Source organism: Pituophis catenifer, unplaced genomic scaffold (assembly GCF_029215685.1).
Source record: "Pituophis catenifer annectens isolate HBS135680 unplaced genomic scaffold, rPitCat1.0.hap2 SCAF_1, whole genome shotgun sequence".
Lineage (NCBI taxonomy): Eukaryota > Metazoa > Chordata > Lepidosauria > Squamata > Colubridae > Pituophis > Pituophis catenifer.
In genome coordinates this window covers 92,614,467-92,633,576 of record NW_027256881.1, presented here as the reverse complement: position 1 = coordinate 92,633,576, position 19,110 = coordinate 92,614,467, and the positions used below count along the sequence as shown (strand labels likewise).

General features: G+C 37.9%; 1 protein-coding gene across 1 annotated transcript; it reads left to right on the top strand.

The window, feature by feature from the left end:
- Window positions 1–1,806: 1,806 nt before the first annotated feature.
- On the top strand, window positions 1,807–18,276 carry CUNH6orf58 (chromosome unknown C6orf58 homolog). The gene is made up of 6 exons (XM_070952680.1): window positions 1,807–2,155; window positions 4,840–4,926; window positions 6,345–6,529; window positions 9,255–9,385; window positions 10,298–10,533; window positions 18,170–18,276. The coding sequence occupies exons 1-6, from the start codon at window positions 1,807–1,809 to the stop codon at window positions 18,274–18,276; spliced, it is 1,095 nt and encodes a 364-aa protein (XP_070808781.1).
- Window positions 18,277–19,110: the final 834 nt, after the last annotated feature.

The window sequence follows — 19,110 nt, the reverse complement described above, 5'->3', positions numbered from 1 at the left end:
TGATGTATTTTTGAATGTTCAGTTGACTGAGTTTCATGTTTAATGAATAAAGTAAGTAAATAATAATACAGCAGAAGAGAAGAGAAAGAACTGGAAAAGTTAACACAATACAAAGACCTGCAAATAGAATGTATGTGAAAGCAAAGTTAGTACCAACAGTAATAGGCTATAGGATTGGGTGCAATCCTAAAACAACTGGAGGACCACTTGAGCATCCCTAGCATTGACAAATTCACCATCAGTCTATTGCAGCTTTACTCAGAGTGGCTTACATCCTGCCATAATACTTTTAACACCATCAATCATCCACATCTCCCTGTCGCAGAAGGCCTCAATAACTGAATAAAAATGTCAAATCCAGTCTGAACTATTCAGCAAACCATAATAATTATTTGTCGATCCAACCTACATTTGTATAACTGTTTTATTTTTTTTCAGATACTGGCTCAAAAGGCCAGAAACCAACAAAAAATGTTGTATATCACATATCGCTGTAGAACTGCTCGTAAAGATGCACTGGTGCACAAAATCTGGTGACTGCAAGGGAGTATGCAGCTTTCAGAACACCAGAACCAGATTGTAAGTAACTTTGATGGGGATGGGACTTTTTTTTTTAAGTTTTATTAATTTTCTATTGTTTACACTTTGTTAGTGCTTAATAAACATTGGGTTGTCTGAGTTATTTTATTTGCTTAGCAGTACAGATTACATTCTTATTCTCCACTCCTTTTTTCCAACCACTGGTAGAATAAGTTCCATGTTTGATAATATTCTGTATCTTCTTTCTATTTAATCTTCAATGTAAGTCTGTCCATTTCTGCACAATCCAGTATCTTCCTAATTATCTCTTCATCTCGTGCTACTTCTTCATTTTTCCAATATTGTGCAAATATAATCCTCATTGCTGTTAATACATGCAATATTAAATATATATCTTGCTTATCAAATTTTTTCTGGTGCTATACCTGATAGAAAAAGTTTAGGTTTAAAATCTACATGTTTTCCTATCATCTTTTCTAACCACTTATGTGTTTTTGCCCAAAAAATGTTTTGCTTTAACACAGGTCCACCACATATGGTAATATGTGCCCGTTTTTTGGTTACATTTCCAATATATGCTAGATTTTTTTTTTTTAAAAAAAATTGATTTATATGCCGCCCTTCTCCGGAGACTCAGGGCGGCTTACAATGTGCTCAGCAATAGCCTTCATCCTTTTGTATATTTATACAAAGTCAGCTTATTGCCCCCACAACTGGGTCCTCAACTGGGTCCTTATTGCCCCCACAACTGGGTCCTTAAATATTAAAAATTTAATATTTTTAAATATTTTAGCTAACCTAGCAGGTGGTAAGTGCCATATATAAATACTTATATTTTATATAAGTTTTCTTTATAAGAAATTGCCATTGCTAATTTATAGTTTCTTTCCCATATGTTCTGCCATTTCTCTAATTCTATATTATATCCAAAGTTTTTTTGCCCACTAGTGGGGGCGGGACTTTAACTGTACACTAAGTGACTGGTCATTAAGCAAGGACTCCCTGTATCAACTAGCTAACAGCAGGTTTTTTAAAAGATTACAACAAATATAGTAACAGCGAAGATACATTCCATACCATCCCAATTTAAATCCTCCGTTAGTCTAGCCATTGTATGCATCTCACGAAGCTGATGACTTTTAATGAAATTTGAGAAACACAATGTACCATAGGGTGGAGTAAAAGAGAATCATAGTGATTTTCCTAGGGAGTAGGTGTGGTCTGTAGCTTTTAAAAGTAGGTTCTTCGTGTTGGGTGTCTAGAAGCATGATAATGCTGTCCAGCATGGGAGATACTTTCCTGAGAAAACACATCTGCTGTCTCACTCTTTTCCTTCTTGCCATGAAGGTCGCCAGTCCAGCTCATCTACAAACACAACCCAAAGATTCTGAAGACATTTTCCCTCCACTCTGGCATTTAGTGCCTGAAAACTTTGAAGATTATTTCATCCAAAATCACAAAATTGTCATCAATGTCTGGAACTACTTAGAGAGATTGGGAATGTATAAGATCTTGCTCAAATCTTCAGCTAAATATTTCAGTGAACTTGGACCTGACAATTTCAACAATATCTTATGGGGATTGCCATTACAGCACGGCTGGCAATACAGTTCAGGTAGGAACAATTTCTTTTACTCTAATATTAGAATTCCTAAGAGCAAAGTTAGGTTGATTCTAGCCCATGACAAAGATGACAGTTTTCTGTTTCAAACGAACTTTCATCTTAAATTGTTTGTGAGCTTGAAGGGAAAATACAGATGATTTCAGACCATGAAGTAATACAATTCATTAGCTAAATGATAAACTGGATTGATCAATGTCTGAGAAATTGCCACCTGTTGAATGAACATTGAAACAAACACTGTTTGTTTCTGATAGTCTAATCAAACAATAGAGACACTTAATAGACATTTTAAATAGGAACACTGCATGGATAAATAAGGCAATAACAGTTACAAAGATTAATGTTTTCTTCCTTGTTTCTTAAGCACAGGGCACTCATACTCTTACTTTATGGCTACTAGCCTTCTTTCATATTTAATTAAAATAAAATTTTAAGAAGAACCGGAATTCTGTAAAGAAAACAGTAGCTTCTATCATCACTTGCTTTAAGTTCTCCAATGCTCTTGGGCCCCAGTAAATGATTCATAGACATGATTAACCATTGACTTTCAGAATCATCTGTGTGGGTTAGGAATGGGAGGTCCTGTTTTGATCTTGGAGTATTTCCAAATGATAGCAATCCTGGATAAGTGATTAACTATATGTATTTTAAAAATCTTATCAGGCACTCTTTATGAATATTTTTAATAGTCTCATTGTTGGCTAAAGGAATTGGCATTTTCTGATATGCTAAAGTCAAATGTATTATAAACATCACATCTTACTTCAATAACAGTTTTTTTTTTCATGTATGTCATTCAAATGTTGACTGCAAATGTTGACTGAAAAGAGCAAAGTAAAAGTAGCTCTTCATTTGGACCTATAACCAGACTAATTTGGGAGCCAGGTTTTCAGTTTTAGCAAAACTGTATTTTTTCCACTAGCAATTATACTGGTTTCACATTCCAGCTCCTTGGTCTCAGCTCCTGTCAATGGGGCTTCGGAAGCCCTGACTTTCAGTTGCTGCTTCTAAATGCCAAGTTGGTCTGTAGTTAGGCCTCCTTCATTTGCAATTTAATCATCAACCAGAGGGCCAACCTTGCATGTATTACTGAAAGCTGGCTGGGTCTGGAAGGGGAGGTGACCCTTTCAGATATATGCCCAGCTGTGTTTTGGGTGCTGTATTAGCTGAGACACTAGGGTAGGAATGGAAATGTGTTAATCGTCATCTGGAAATATCTACAGGTTACCAGAAGTGAGATCCTGTTTGTTCAGTTGTACTCTAAGTATTAAATCTCACTAGCTGAACTCTTTGACTCCATTTCTGGGTTGGCAGTGGAGTGTCCCAGATTTATACTATTGAGGGACTTCAGCCTTCCTTCTCTAGGAGTGGGATCTGAGATGGTTCATGGCCATGATGATGGTCATGGCCCCTATTCTTGCCAGAGTAGTAGCAATGTGCTCTGAAAATTAGGGAAGTTCTAAGTCTTTCTTTTGTCATAATCATATTATGTCCTGATTTCCATATGATTTATTTATTTATGAAAATTTATATGGCCATCCAACTCACTCTCAATGACTCCAAGCTGCTTACAAGGATAGTCTTATGAAAAGAAGGTCTAGGGGTGACATGTTAGCAGTATTCCAATATCTTAGAGGCTGTCACAAAGAAGAGGGAGTCAAACTATTCTCCAAAGCACCTGAGGGCAGGACAAGAAGCAATGGGTGGAAACTAATCAAGGAGAGAAGCAACTTAGAACTAAGGAGAAATTTCCTGACAGTTAGAACAATGAATCAGTGGAACAACTTGCTTCCAGAAGTTGTGAATGCTCCAACACTGAAAGTTTTAAAGAAGAGGTTGGATAACCATTTGTCTGAAGTGGTATAGGGTTTCCTGTACATTCTATATTCTGTTATTCTATTCTATAAAGAAGCATCTAGAAACAATAAAAAATCAATATAATCCTCCCCCCCGTGACAATAATCAAATGAGTCACTTAATGAGTTTCATCCTGCTCTGGGTTCCCCAGGCCATTGGCAAACCATGTCTTCAAGGCCTTGCAGAAGAATGTCAAAGTGGCGGCCAATCCTATCTCCACTGGGATGATGTCCCATAGGAAGGGAGCCACCACAGAGAAGTAAACCGTGGTGCCACTATCCATTGTAGGTCTGGGGAGGTACTGAGATGGTATCATCTGTTGTCCTCTCTTAATCTTTAATTGCTATTTTTAAATTTTTTAAAATAATAATTGTGTTTTATATAGTTTCTTATATAACTCCTGTTAAATAGAAGATAGATAGAAGAGGCAGGACACTGATTTTCAAGTAACAGTTCTTTATTCAGTAGATCAATACAATCCAGCAACTTGCCTGTTTGACAGCTCACCCTTTTATAGGGAGCTGTCAGATGGCTCAACCAATGACATTCAACTATTTTCCCACCGTAATGGTGGACCTGAGTGAAGCCTTCGTACCTTGGCTTCACTCCCTTATTAGTATGTAAAAACTCCAAAATCACATTTTTGAGGAAAAGGGTGGAAATATAAATCAGATGAACAAATAAATAAATAAAAATGGTCATAAATAAATAAAAACAGTATAAATTTGATGAACAAATAAATAAATAAATAAAAACTACAATGCTTATTTTTCTCTTCCAAAAAGGCTGTGCAATATTGGTGTTTCATTTTCTTCCAGGCAGATTAGCAGATCCTTTAAATGCTACAGGGTGTGGCCATAAGGGTGGAGACAATCTATGCATATCTGAATTCAGCTGGTGGGCTTGTAAGTATATATTCTTGTTTGGGATTTACTTAGTTTTATACTTAACAGAGAAAACTCCTAGCATGTAAACCCAACTGCATCAAAATACGAATTCTTCAATTGTATCAATGTCTTATAAAAGCAATAAGATTTGCCAAGTGCTAAAATTTCCACCATGAGCACTACCAAACCTTACAGCAGGGCTCTCCAAACTTAGCAAGTTTAAGACTTGTGGACTTCAACTCTGCCTGGCTGAGGAATTCTGGAAGTTAAAGTCCACTAGACTTAAAGTTGCCAAATTTGGACATACCTGCCTTACAGAATTGATCAATAACAATCCTTCTAACCACAAGCTTCCATGTGACTCTCAACAACACATATGCTAACTGCTTTTATGGAAAACTTCTATTCAAAAAGAAATCTCCCATTTCCATACTTCATTTTTGCAGCATCACTGCATCAATTCTCATATTCTTCTGCAGGTTTGTGTGACCTCCTAAATAGTCACACACAGAATATCATTGTAGAAGTACTTTCACTAATAACTGTTATATGTTCGACTTCCTCTATGGAACATTTTCTCAAATACCAGAGTGATGGAAATAATAATAGACAAAGGGTGATATATAGACTAAAGTGGCAAAGTCAGGAAAAAAGAAACAAATTTCAGAATAAATAAAATATTGCCAAAAATATCTAACATGACTGATTTTAAAATATGTCTTATCTAATAGTTCCATGGGAATAGCCCAGAAGGTACTTCTCGTAATCAAGTAATTATCTCCAAGCAAGACTGATACAAAAAAGAAATTGCAGTCATGTTTAATAATTAACACTGACTTGTGATATGAATTCCAGTTAGTGGCTAATCTTCAATGACATTAGAGTTGTGCACAAATACATTTCATAACTAAAGATTTCTGAAAAAGCCATATGAGATTCCAATTAAAATTTAATAAATTCTCAATATTCTACCAATTAAAGTTAATCAGATACTATGTTGTCCCATTATTCTGATATCAGTTACATATATATTTTTTATTTGATTTCTTTGTTGCCCAGAAAAATTCCCTCTGTGTAAATCAGGCCATACCACAATGCTGGGGGAGCATTCCTCTAGCCATATATTTGAACAAATTGGGATTTGGTAGGCCTTGTTTAGAGACTGCCTCATTTAGCAACCGTTCATAGCTATGATTTTAATGAAAAAGTAATTCTCACATTTATGAGGACTTTGCAGATCTGTAAAGCAAAGAACAGCTGAAGGAAGAACATCAGCACAGCCACTGTTTCACTTAACAACTACTTCACTTAATGACCAAGTTGCTGGTTCCAATTGTAGTAGCTAAATGAAGACTACTTGTATTTTTTCCATTAAGCTTATTTTTGCTTTGATTAATATTTTTAACCTATGCTCACTTCTATTTTAATTGCCCTAGGTATGAATTACTACTTGGCAGCTATTCCCTTTCTTGGGGCACTGGATAGTGACTTCTTTGAAGAGCTACCAAATGAGATAGAATTAATTCCACCACATGAGCAAAGAGCACATTTCTGCCTCAGCATTGCTGAATGTAATACCCAGCTGCCAAAAGTCATGTCTGCCTGGAGGGATTTTTTCAAGGTATATCTGTTGATTGTTTTCAGAACTATATGGATATCTTCCTAGTATACACTTCTTCTTCCCTAAATCATCTGTGCAAGCCAGTGGTGAAATCCAAATTTCTTTACTACCGGTTCTGTGGGTGTGGCTTGGTGGGTGTGGTGTGGCTTGGTGGGCTTGGTATGGCTTGGTGGGCATTGTGTGATTTAGTAGGCGTGGCTTGGTGGGTGTGACAGGGGAAGGATATTACAAAATCCCCATTCCCACTGCACTCTGGGACCAGCCAGAGGTGGTATTTGCTGGTTCTCCGAACTGCTCAAAATTTCCACTACCGCTTCTCCAGAACCTGTCAGAACCTGCTGGATTTCAGCCGTGGTGCAAATGCTGTACACATTATTGGGGGGGGGAACCTTCTAATTTTAGGGGAAAACTATACTTTTTCTTCATAGTTGGTGGTGTAGATAGAAGGCTATATATCAGGGGTGTCAAATTTGCATCATCACGTTGTGATCATGTGACGTATCATGACTTTTTCTCCCTTTGCTAAAATGGGGGTTGGTGTGGCCAGCATGTGATGTATCCAGCCTGTGGATCATGAGTTTGACAGCCCTGCTATATATGAACTAAACTTTGAGTACAGTAATGTGTCAGGGTTTACATCGGGGTGGGTTCTACTTACCTTTACTACCAGTTCGCAACAGGAACTGCACATGCGCAGATCGCCGATGACGATATCCGGGGTGGTAGGCGGGGCCTCCCGCCGGTTTTACTACCAGTTCTTGCGAACCGGTCTGAACCAGGGCCAACCCACCACTGGTTTGCACTCAAAAGGCCAGAGGAGGTCAAGACAAAGGAATGGCCTAGCCTAAATCAAAGTCTTTTGAAGTTGTTTGTGACATAATCTTATATAGTTATCTGGAAGGAATTTGAGTCTGCTAGTCCTAATGAAATGGACAAGTCCTTGGAGCTGTGGGTTCAACCATCTTGTGTTTTAGATTTGTGTCTTTCCTGATTGGTTAAAACTTCCCAAAAGATGATGTGTGGTTAAGTCCATAAAGTGATTAATGTTTCCTTGAAGGCATTGACCTTTTTTAAAGAAGCTATTCCTGCATACAATAGAACTGAACAATTGTTGACTAGTTTCAAACCTTCCTTTTTTTAGGGAAGGTTGTTGAGAGATTAGTTAACTCAAACTCCAGAGGGCCCTGAAGAGGAAAAAAAAAAAATGCTGACATTTGTAAACTGCTCAGAGCGGGCTATAAAGTACTATGGAGTGGTATAGAAGTCTAAGTGCTGTTGCCATTGCTATTGTTTTCATTAATTAAAACAGTTCATTTCAAAATCTATGCTAGCTCCATCACTTTTTCCATCCATTCTTCATTGTGGGAATTGACGTTATCTTTCCATATATAAAACTCTTGCTGCAGTCAACATATTATTTATTTATTTATTTATTTATTTATTTATTTATTTATTTATTTATTTATTTATTTATTTATTTATTTATTTATTTATTTATTTATTTATTTATTTATTTATTTATTTATTAGTCCAATTTATATGCCGCCCTTCTCCGTAGACTCAGGGCGGCTTAGAATGCATTATAGCAATAGCCTGCATACTTTTTTGTATATACCTGCTTATTAGGGCTTTGCCTCCCCCCAAGCGGTGTTGTTCTATACAAAGCTGGCTTATTGCCCCCACAATCCGGGTCCTCAATTTACCTACCTCGAAAGGATGGAAGGCTGAGTCAACCTTGAGCCTGGCGAGATTCGAACTTGCAATAATTGCAAGCAGCTGGCAGCTAAGTGCTAACACTTAACAGCACTTTAGTCCGCTGCACCACCGAAGCTCCTGTTTGAGCAGATGGAAAGTTTGTTGAAGGGAAATGGTGTGGATATTATTTTTTGTTTGCAATAACTGTGGCAACTTGTCCAAGAGACAAAACTGTGTTGGGTACACAGTTGATAACTGTGTTGAGTATCCTCTGAAATGGAACCATGATGACCGATTAGTCTGTTATTTATTTATTTATTTTTTATTTTATTTTATTTTATTTTATTTTATTTTATTTTATTTTATTTTATTTTATTTTATTTTATTTTATTATTTTATTTTATTTTATTTTTATATTGCCCTTCTCCAGCAGGACTCAGGGCGGTGAACAGCCAAGGTAAAACATAGTATACAAAATTTAAAACAATTTAAAAAGATACTAAATAATTTCGGCCCACAATTTAAAAACACCCCAATAAATTCTTGGGAATGCCTAGAGTTCAACTGTTGCTGGAGGATGGTGCTTGGGGCAGAATCTGGTCATGTGATCTAAGATGAATTTCTGCTGGTGACTCCTGAGGAAATGGATAGGGTTCTCTGTATTGTCAGCTCGCCCACCCTCCTGAGTCACAAAACCAGACAGTGCAGTTATCTGTGATTGGATCCATGTTTTGGTAGTGACTTCCTTGACAGAGGTGGTGGTGTTTCATAGGATCAGGCTTGGTTAAAAATTATATGACAGACATTCAGGGAATTTTAAAGCAATAGGCTAGACTGAAAGGACAACTTACATCCACCCACATTATGTCTTTATTTTCAAGAAAGTTTGAGGTAAGCCGAGACCTGGATTATCTATTATCTATCTATTTATGGGTATGGTTGTATAATTTTTATGAATAACTGAGTAGTTTTATTTATTCTCCGGTACCTATATCTACATCTACTTATCTTTCTATACATTTATTTTTAGTATCTCCTATCTACTGCACCAAACTCTGAAACAGCTACAAGTCTTCTTTTCTCAGAAGATGAAGCCTTGGGTTATATGTGGAGTGCTCATACTCTCTCTATTAGTTCTGCATTTCAGAAGTGTAAAAAAAGGTAAGTAGTACCAATAAAGGGTAATATTTGTAGCTCAGGGTTGAAATGAGGGGTGCTTGGTGCTCTCTGAGCTTGATTCTTTTCTTTTTTCTTGATTCTTTTCTTTGGAAATGATCTCTGGATCATTTCCAAAGAAATGTAAACTGGATAATGTAACCTGGTACTGATGATGTTACCTAGTTTGGGTAATAAAACATTTGCAAGAAAACAATCAAGCTCAGAGAGCACCAAGGACCCCTTAAGGTTAGACGTTTGTCAAAAGAATTATGAGAAGCTCTGATATGAGAAATATTTCTTCTTAACCTGGTTTAGAGCTTTCCTAAAATGCAGTTACCTTACTATAGCATCAGTAACGCTGAAAAGGCATAATTGCCTCTGGATTCTGATAGGATTATTTTATGTTCTGCCCATAATTTCTTCTGTGATCCTTAACCAAAAAAGTCAGACGACATCATGGTTTGTTTTAGGTTTTTCCTGTGGTTGGTGGCAAGTAGAAATTATTGTTAGATGTAACGAGTAGGATTTGCAAGATTTTGCTATTACAGCCATTCTGAATAAAAGTGTTAGTTTTCCTGTGGAATTGATTTCTCTGTCTATCTAGTGAGGCTGATAGTAGATAACATACTATCAACAATTATTTATATCCGTAGGACGATCTTGGTAGCCCACTGGGCATATTTGTAGTTAGACTCAACTATGAGTAATTATATCATCTGATTGTTCACAATACTGTAGGAAGAATTTATTTTTGATTGGTTAGTATCATCATTGTGTTATCCCAAAGCATATAGTTTGGCTCAGGAGATGCAAGTCAATTACAATTAAAAATATCTCAGCAACCTCTCTCAGATTTGATAACATTATAAATATTATTCAAATATTCATGACTTTCTTTTCCTATTTACATTTCAGTCTCTCATACCTCAGCGGACCTGAAAGCAGTTTTGGAGAGGCCTGGTCTTCCACAGTTCATTTCCTTGCAGCCACGCATCTTCCTACAAACTTTAATGTTACAAATAATTTCCAGATGGGATTACCACCTCGAATACTTTTGGAAGGAGACAAACCCTTCATTGGTGACTTCACATTTCTGCAGAATAAAGTGCTTTTTCTTCTTGAGAGTCTTCATACCACAAATAAGAATACAGGTAGGAGTTTAAGACCAATACATGATCCATATTTAATTACAGGTATACAGAAGCCACTTCCATGTGGCAATGTTTCCACTTCCAAATCCTGCTAAAGGATTTTGAAACCAATTCTCTAATTGTCTCTATTCTGGCTAACCTTGGAACCCCAAAAGCAGTTGGGGAACACCATGAACCAATGAATTCTCCCTCCAGCCAACCAATGGAAGATTGTAAGATTATCATTCAGGCTGTGCCATTCCCCCTGAGCTAAAGAAGTCACTGGAATAACTAATGTTCCCACCCCCTACTGCAGTTTTCAGAACATATTTTGTACATAAACTTTGACCTAGGAGTATCTAGGAATGGGGGGGGGGGAAGAGGTGCCTGTCGCAGTATCATTCTTTCTGTACATAAATTCCTACTGAAAATTGTGAGGATGCTTTATATCATAGTTTTGCATCCAAACCAGAGGTGGGTTTTAGCAGGTTCTGACCAGTTCTGGAGAACCGGTAGCAGAAATTTTGAGTAGTTCAGAGAACCGGTAGTAAAAATTCTGACTGGCCCCACCCCCATCTATTCTCTGCCTCCCAAGTCCCAGCTGATCAGGAGGAAATGGGGATTTTGCAGTAACTTTCCCCTGGAGTGGGGTGGGAATGGAGATTTTACAGTATCCTTCCCCTGCCACGCCTACCAAACCACACTCACCAAGCCATGCCATGCCCACCAAGTCACGCCCACAGAACCGGTAGTAAAAAAAATTTGAAACCCACCATTGATCCAGACACGTGGTCTAGTACAGTGGACTAAGCACTGTTATTAACATCTGCTGCTTGCAATTACTGCAAGTTCAAATCTCACCAGGCTCAAGGTTGACTCAGCCTTCCATCCTTTCAAAGGTAGGTGAAATGAGGACCCAGATTGTGTGGGCAATAAGCTGACTTTGTATAAATATAGAAAAGTATGAAGGCTATTGCTTAACGCATTGTAAGCCGCCCTGAGTCTCTGGAGAAGGGCGGCATATAAATTAAAGCAAAAAAAAAAAAAAAGAAAAAAAGAACTGCAAGCATCATTTTAGATTTTAGATTACAATAGAGTGTTATTGTATGTTAATCCTCATTTTAGCCCAATGACCAGGAGACAAGGAGAGGCAAATGTTGCATGCATGCTGTGTAGAAAAATTCAAGCCTGGTAAGCCCAATCTGCATGTTGTAACTGAAATATCAATACAAATCCACAGCATTAGAGAGTGAAAAGGGAAACTCAGTGGCTTGATTATTATAGAGATGCCCACCTGGTATCTCAAAGAACATGATCAAGGTTTCCTCTGGCTTCCATTTTTATTATGGTGGAAATAACTAATGAGATAGAGTGCGCGTCAAGCATCTATTATTTTCCAGAGCAATAGTTGCCAATGCTCTCAAGTTTGCACTTTCAGATTTCAAGACTGATGTTGGCCTTCTTGGTGAATTATATAGGAAACACAACTAGATGAGCTAATTCTACTTTATTGTAAGGCTACTACATTAACAGAATCATGCAAGTCTGAAAATACAAACTTCCATTCTGATGGGTCCTTCAATGGAGACTCAATGGAGTCTTTTGTTGACTGTTAAGCAATTGCAGGTTCCTGCAGTGGTGAAATCCAAATGTAATACCCAGCTGCCAAAAGTCATGTCTACCTGGAGGGATTTTTTCAAGGTATATCTGTTGATTGTTTTTAGAAATATATGGATATCTTCCTAGTATATACTTCTTCTTCCCTAAATCATCTGTGCAAGTCAGTGGTGAAATCCAAATTTCTTTACTACCGGTTCTGTGGGTGTGGCTTGGTGGGCATGGTGTGGCTTGGTGTGGCGGTGGGCATTGTGTGGTTTAGTAGGCGTGGCTTGGTGGGTGTGACAGGGGAAGTGACTGCAAAATCTCCATTCCCTCCCCACTCCTGGGGCCAGCCAGAGGTGGTATTTGCCGGTTCTCCAATCTACTTAAAATTGCTGCTACCGGTTCTCTAGAACCTGTCAGAACCTGCTGGATTTCACTCCTGGGTTCCTGCCTCTCTTGACTGATGGTTTCTTAGGCAGCCTTCTTTCTTCCTTTTCCTCAAGGTTATTCATGCATCCATTGCATCTAGTCATGATGATGGAAAACTGAAGAAAAGCGCATTATATCATTATGGAAGCTCCATCCTTTATACATATTTCACACAAATACTTTAAATAAGGGGCAGAGCTTGACATGTATCTGTAGTTATCCACAATAATTTCAAAGTAATCTGCATTTTGATGCAGCAGAAACTAAACCTTTTGTATTTAAGCTGTAAGATTTTGTGCAAATAAACAAAATACACAAAAGGCAAAGTACAAATTACTTTATCAGGTCCCCACCCCAAGATGCCCATATGTAATAATGGGGGGGGGATTAGGATAAACTGAAGTGAAAAGTAGCAATCCTAATTGCCCTGCTATAATTCCAGTAGTGGGATTCAAATCCTGGCGCTACTGGTAGTGCGTGGCACTTCTGTGCATGCGCAGAGCATTTTTGATGCTCTGCGCATCAAAATTCTGGATGCTCTGGATAGGTGGGTGGAGCCTCCTGCCGCTGCCACTACCAGTTTGCCCAAACCGGGGCAAACCGGGAGCAACCCACCACTGTATATTTCCATTGTTCCATAGAAGAAGATAGAATTCACCTGAATCTCATTTAGAACTTCCATCTGTATCCTTGCTGAAGTTAATCTTAAAGAGTTTAAATTGTTGAAATTGTTCCCTGTTAAAATTGTTTTTTGTTTAAATTGGAGGATGTAAAGTATAGACAGCTTCCTTGCAAAACTTTGGTCAGAAGATAGCAACCCTCTACATGACATAGATGAAAACTCTGGAATAAATACCTCCCACACTCCCGGTTGCTCTAAGTATTAATTTTATCCTGATGAATAATTTACGGTACATTGAAAAATAGATTAGGAGAGGAGAGAACACTTCTGTTAGTTTTGTTAGCTCCCTCTCAATGAAGTGGGATATGTTAGTTTTTCTTCTTTTTTTGCACCCACATCAATTAATTGGGGCAAATTTATGATGCAAAAGCTTTTACAGTAGGATTGGTAAACTATTCTACCCCACAGAACTTGAATCCATCCTCTCTCTGGATATTTAAGTTGTATTTTTAAAATCTGAGTTTATTCTGCTGAAACGGTACAAATTTGAAAACTGAAATTACATTTGGGAAAGCATTACCATTTCCCCAGTTGGTAGAGGTAAAGGTTCTCCTCGCACATATGTGCTAGTTGTTCCCAACTCTAGGGGGAAGTGCTCATCTCTGTTTCAAAGCTGAAGAGCCAGCGCTGTCCGAAGACGTCTTCGTGGTCATGTGGTCAGTATGACTAAATGCCAAAGGCGCACAGAATGCTGCTACCTTCCCACCAAAGGTGGTCCCTGTTTTTCTACTTGCATTTTTTATGTGCTTTCGAACTGCTAGGTTGGCAGAAGCTGGGACAAATATTGGGTAACAAGTAACCGGTAATAAGTAACGGTTGTTACACCTGTGTTTTTCAGGTTGTTTTAAGGTATTGCAGACTTCCTTGTGCTCCAAAGCACCTTTTAAAGATCAACTCTGAAGAGCACTACTATTAATTACTGATATCAGATAGTTCTGAGAAGAAAAAGTAAATTGGGTAGTGTTATTTCCTCTTTCTGCAAGTTCACAATTTGAAACATAATAAATGCATCATCATCTGGGCTTGATAGGAATGTGATGTAAAATTAAATAAAAAACAAATTGTCTTCAAATTGAAGCCATAAGTACATGGTTTTTTGGTACACATGTTGGTCTGGGTCTGTATGTTATATCTCTAATTAAATTGGCATTGTTTTCCACAAATACTTCTCACAGAATAATTAGTATTGGTTTTAACAGCTAATACTGTTGCTTCAATTCTCGTTCATAAATGTTTTATTAAGTGTCACTTGATTTTTGAATAGTTTGATGTTTTAAGGTTCCGCTGAAATGAAAAGAAAATAAATACATAATTTTTATGTGTGTTTGTTTGTGCAGGGAATATTCTACTGCTTTTATGGAAAAAAGCCATGTCCACTGAAAAAGGAAGACGTTTTGGTCGAAGTCTTATTGAAAATATCTTTTCTACCCTTTCTGTGAAATAGCTTGGCTTTACCCAACATAAATAAATAGTTTCATGATTTACCCAATGCTGTATCACTTTGTGGATTCCCTTGACTAAGTCTGGATGAAGTAGCTTGGTTTTACTTTAGTGAGGCATTTGATGATGTTGAAGGGACATCATATTGAGTTCTCCTTGCATTAAAACCCTGACTGGCCTAAAGCGTCTTCGGACTCTGGAATTCTCAGTCAAGATCTTTGAAGAAAGGCCAAAGAAAGCTACACTTATGCAACTGTTTTACTCAACCCCCAAATGCCATCTCTGACTAGCCACACCCACCCCACCCTGCCCCTCCCAGGAGTCTCCACACGGCCCGTTCATCATTCCAGGTCAGTGAAGGGGATGCGCAGAGGGTCTGGAAGGGCAAAAACCAGGCCTACCGGAAGTTTGGAAAGGCCAGAAACAGGCCCGTTTGCAGCCTCCGGAGGGCCTTTGGAGCCTGGGGAGGCTCAAGGAAAGCCTCTGGAGCCCGGTGAGAGTGAAAAATGCCCCCCCACCATTGTGCAGGTGGCTGACTAGGCCACGTCCACCATAGCCATGGCCACTCAGCAACAGGGCAGGAAACCTGTTTCTAAAGGATCTGAAGTCCACCCCTGATGAAGATGTGTGAAGATGTTCCTAGCCACAGTTGCCACTTGCTCTGTGAGAATAATCTGTCAACCCAGAACTCAGATTAATAATGATTTTTGTCCAGTGAAAAACATCCCCATCCAGAACTGAAGATTTCCAGGGATCAGGAGGCTTCAGCACCCAAAAATGCTTAACTTGACATACTGAGTCTAAGACTGTTTGTTCTGATCCATATCTTGACAATTTCCAGACAAGGGCTAGATACATATCCTATTTGACTTGCAATTGATATATAAATATGGTGGTTGTGTGGACATTGGGATATTTGGTGGGAGATAGAGAGTGGACCATTTTCAGGGAACACATGGCTATTACAGTGGTGGGATTCAAATAATTTAACAACAGTTCTCTGCCCTAATGACCAGCTGGGTAGGCATGGTTGGGTGGTCATGTGACTGGGTGGGTGTGGCCAACTTGATTCGTCTCACCCTTAGGAAGTTTCTCCTTAGTCCAACTCACAATAAAATAGCATAATAAAATAGCACTCTTCCAATATTTAGAATAGAATAGAATAACAGAGTTGGAAGGGACCTTGGAGGTCTTCTAGTTCCACTGATTAATTGTTCCAACGGTTAGAAAATGTGAGGGGCTCCTGCAAAAATGAGGCTGTGTGTGTCAATCTATTTTCCAAAGCACCAAAAGGGCATGACAAAAAACAATGGATGGAAACTAACCAAAGAGAGAAGCAAACTAGGACTAAGAAGAAATTTCCTAAGGGTGAGACCAATCAACCAATGGAATAGTTCGCCTTCAGAAGTTGTGGGTGCTCCATCACATACAAGCAACACAGTTACAAGATAATTTGAAATCTTTACAGTCTAATAGTGTAAGTTAACTCTTAAATGCTGAAAATTCAGGATCAAAATACATAAGCATAGAAGCAACATTGCAACCCTATTCCAAATTAATAACATCAATTCTACTAATTGGAATGTGTATTTAAAAAGACGTAAAACCTCTGACAAGAAATTCCTGCTCTTTATTACCATTTTTAAAACTCCTTACCTGGACTAAGCTTGTCAAGTTTTATTGTTTATTCAAGGCTGTACTGGCTGCATTCCTGCAGTGACCTCTGGGACACCAACTTAGCTGACTTATGCTGATTTATTGATATATTTTTAAAAAAGAGTCTAAAGTAAAAACCAGAGAAGAACTGGAAAGGGATAGTGATATTTGTCAATAGTTTGCTTAGCTTCTCTTGACAGATTTAAATTGGGTAAGAATAATTTTTGCTTTTATGAATGAGAAAACTGATCTTGAAGCATGTTGATGAGCACACTATTGCTAAGATGTACTGTATAACAACTTTTATTAGATCTATTGCAGGGGTGGGTTCTACTTACCTTTACTACTGGTTCACAATGGGGCCATGCACGTGCGCTCGCTTTGCTCGCGCACAAATGCATGCGCAGAAGCATTTGGATGACGTCAGAGTCAGTGGGCGGAGCCTCCCACTGGTTTTACTACCGGTTCTATAGAACCGGTGCGAACCGGGGGCAACCCGCCACTGATTTATTGGGTGCAATATAATGCTTTTTAATTTTTTTTAATTTTTTTTATTCATTTTATATTTTAAATTACTAACATTACAAACAACATATACAATATTTCACCCTGTGCTATACATAAGAAAGGAAGATTTGGTTCTTCGGATATATCCTCATGATCGCCAAAATCCACGTTCTCGGGGTACAGGTATCGAAGTGGATGCAATATAATGCTTGATCAATAGGAGAATTTATGGAGTAAAAAGAAATTCACATTAAATTATAACATGAAAGAAGTTTTACAAGATGTTGTACTGTTTGCTCTTAATACCTGATAAACTGTCAAAGATACATAAGGGTATGTGAAACATACGTTGGAAACGAAATCAGTCTGAAAGTAACTTTTATTATCATTGGTAAATATGCAAGAAAGCTAAGAAGCACTGGGATCATTTACATATTTTAGTTCAGATAGTTCTCAAATGAAGAGTGTACAACTAAAATCAGAGGTTTTTACTTCTTGGTTTACTGGATAAACAGATTGGGGGGGGAAGTGGAATTTTGTTTAAAATGTGGGATTTTAAATTTGGGGATTTTATAATTGAGCCAATTATTTAATAATTTTAATTATTTTTAAATTTTGTCTGTCTTTGTACTTTTAATCAGGCTGTATACCGCCCTGAGTCCTTTGGGAGAAGGGTGGTATAGAAATAAAATAATAATAATAATAATAATAATAATAATAATAATAATAATAATAATAATAATAATTCAAATCATGGTGCTACCGGTTCGCTATCGGTAGTGCGCGGCACTTCTGTGCATGCGCAGAGCATTTTTGATAATGTTTGGGTGGGTGGGCGGAGCCTCCTGCCGCTGCCACTACCAGTTTGCCCGAACCGGGGCAAACCAGGAGCAACCCACCACTGTATAATTCCATTGTTCCATAGAAGAAGATAGAATTCACCTGAATCTCATTTAGAACTTCCATCTGTATCCTTGCTGAAGTTAATCTTAAAAGAGTTTAAATTGTTGAAATTGTTTCCTGTTAAAGATGTTTTTTGTTTGAATTGGAGGATGTAAAGTATAGACAGCTTCCTTGCAAAACTTCGGTCAGAAGATAGCAACCCTCTACATGACATAGATGAAAACTCTGGAGTAAATACCTCCCACACTCCCTGTTGCTCCCTCTCAATGAAGTGGGATATGTTAGTTTTTCTTCTTTTTTTGCACCCACATCAATTAATTGGGGCAAATTTATGATGCAAAAGCTTTTACAGTAGAATTGGTAAACTATTCTACCCCACAGAACTTGAAAATGAAAAGAAAATAAATACATAATTTTTATGTGTGTGTGTTTGTGCAGGGAATATTCTACTGCTTTTATGGAAAAAAGCCATGTCCACTGAAAAAGGAAGACGTTTTGGTCGAAGTCTTATTGAAAAGATCTTTTCTACCCTTTCTGTGAAATAGCTCAGCTTTATCCAACATAAATAAATAGTTTCATGATTTACCCAATGCTGTATCACTTTGTGGATTCCCTTGACTAAGTCTGGATGAAGTAGCTTGGCTTTACTTTAGTGAGGCATTTGATGATGTTGAAGGGACATCGTATTGAGTTCTCCTTGCATTAAAACCCTGACTGGCCTAAAGCGTCTTCGGACTCTGGCATTCTCAGTCAAGATCTTTGAAGAAAGCTACACAATATACACTTATGCAACTGTTTTACTCTTAGTAGTTGTGGGGTGACAGTGGAGTTCTCTTGCTTTTGATGCAACTGTAGAGCTTTCACTCAAGTTTTCACCCAAGGCAGGCTTTCTTTGCAGTGAAGGGCCAAGATGCATATCTCCTATAATTTACTGCCTTCTGTTTGGTTTAATATTGTTTGGAAAACTTTACCGTTGTCATGAATACATTTTAAAAAGTAAACAAATAAGTCTAACTGCATTATGGTATTTTATGTATTTATTTATTAGTTTGCATACAAGCCTAATATAATGAAAAACATAATATATAAGCAATATATATCAAAATGTTTCAGGTACTATATCCATCTTGTACAAGATCTACCTTGCAAAAGGGATCAAAAAATATTTCAGACTCTCCAGACCCTATCGGCATGCTGGGAAATCCATATCTTACCATCATCATACTCAGAAGGGTTGAAGCCAAAATCAGACAGAGAAGGGGGGTGGGGGTGGGGAAGTGACCATATTCCATTGTCCCTGCAGTTGATATTCCTCTGAGAGTAGGTGATCCTCAAATTACCTTTGTCCCAATAAGCACCTTCAATTCTTCCAGGAGACA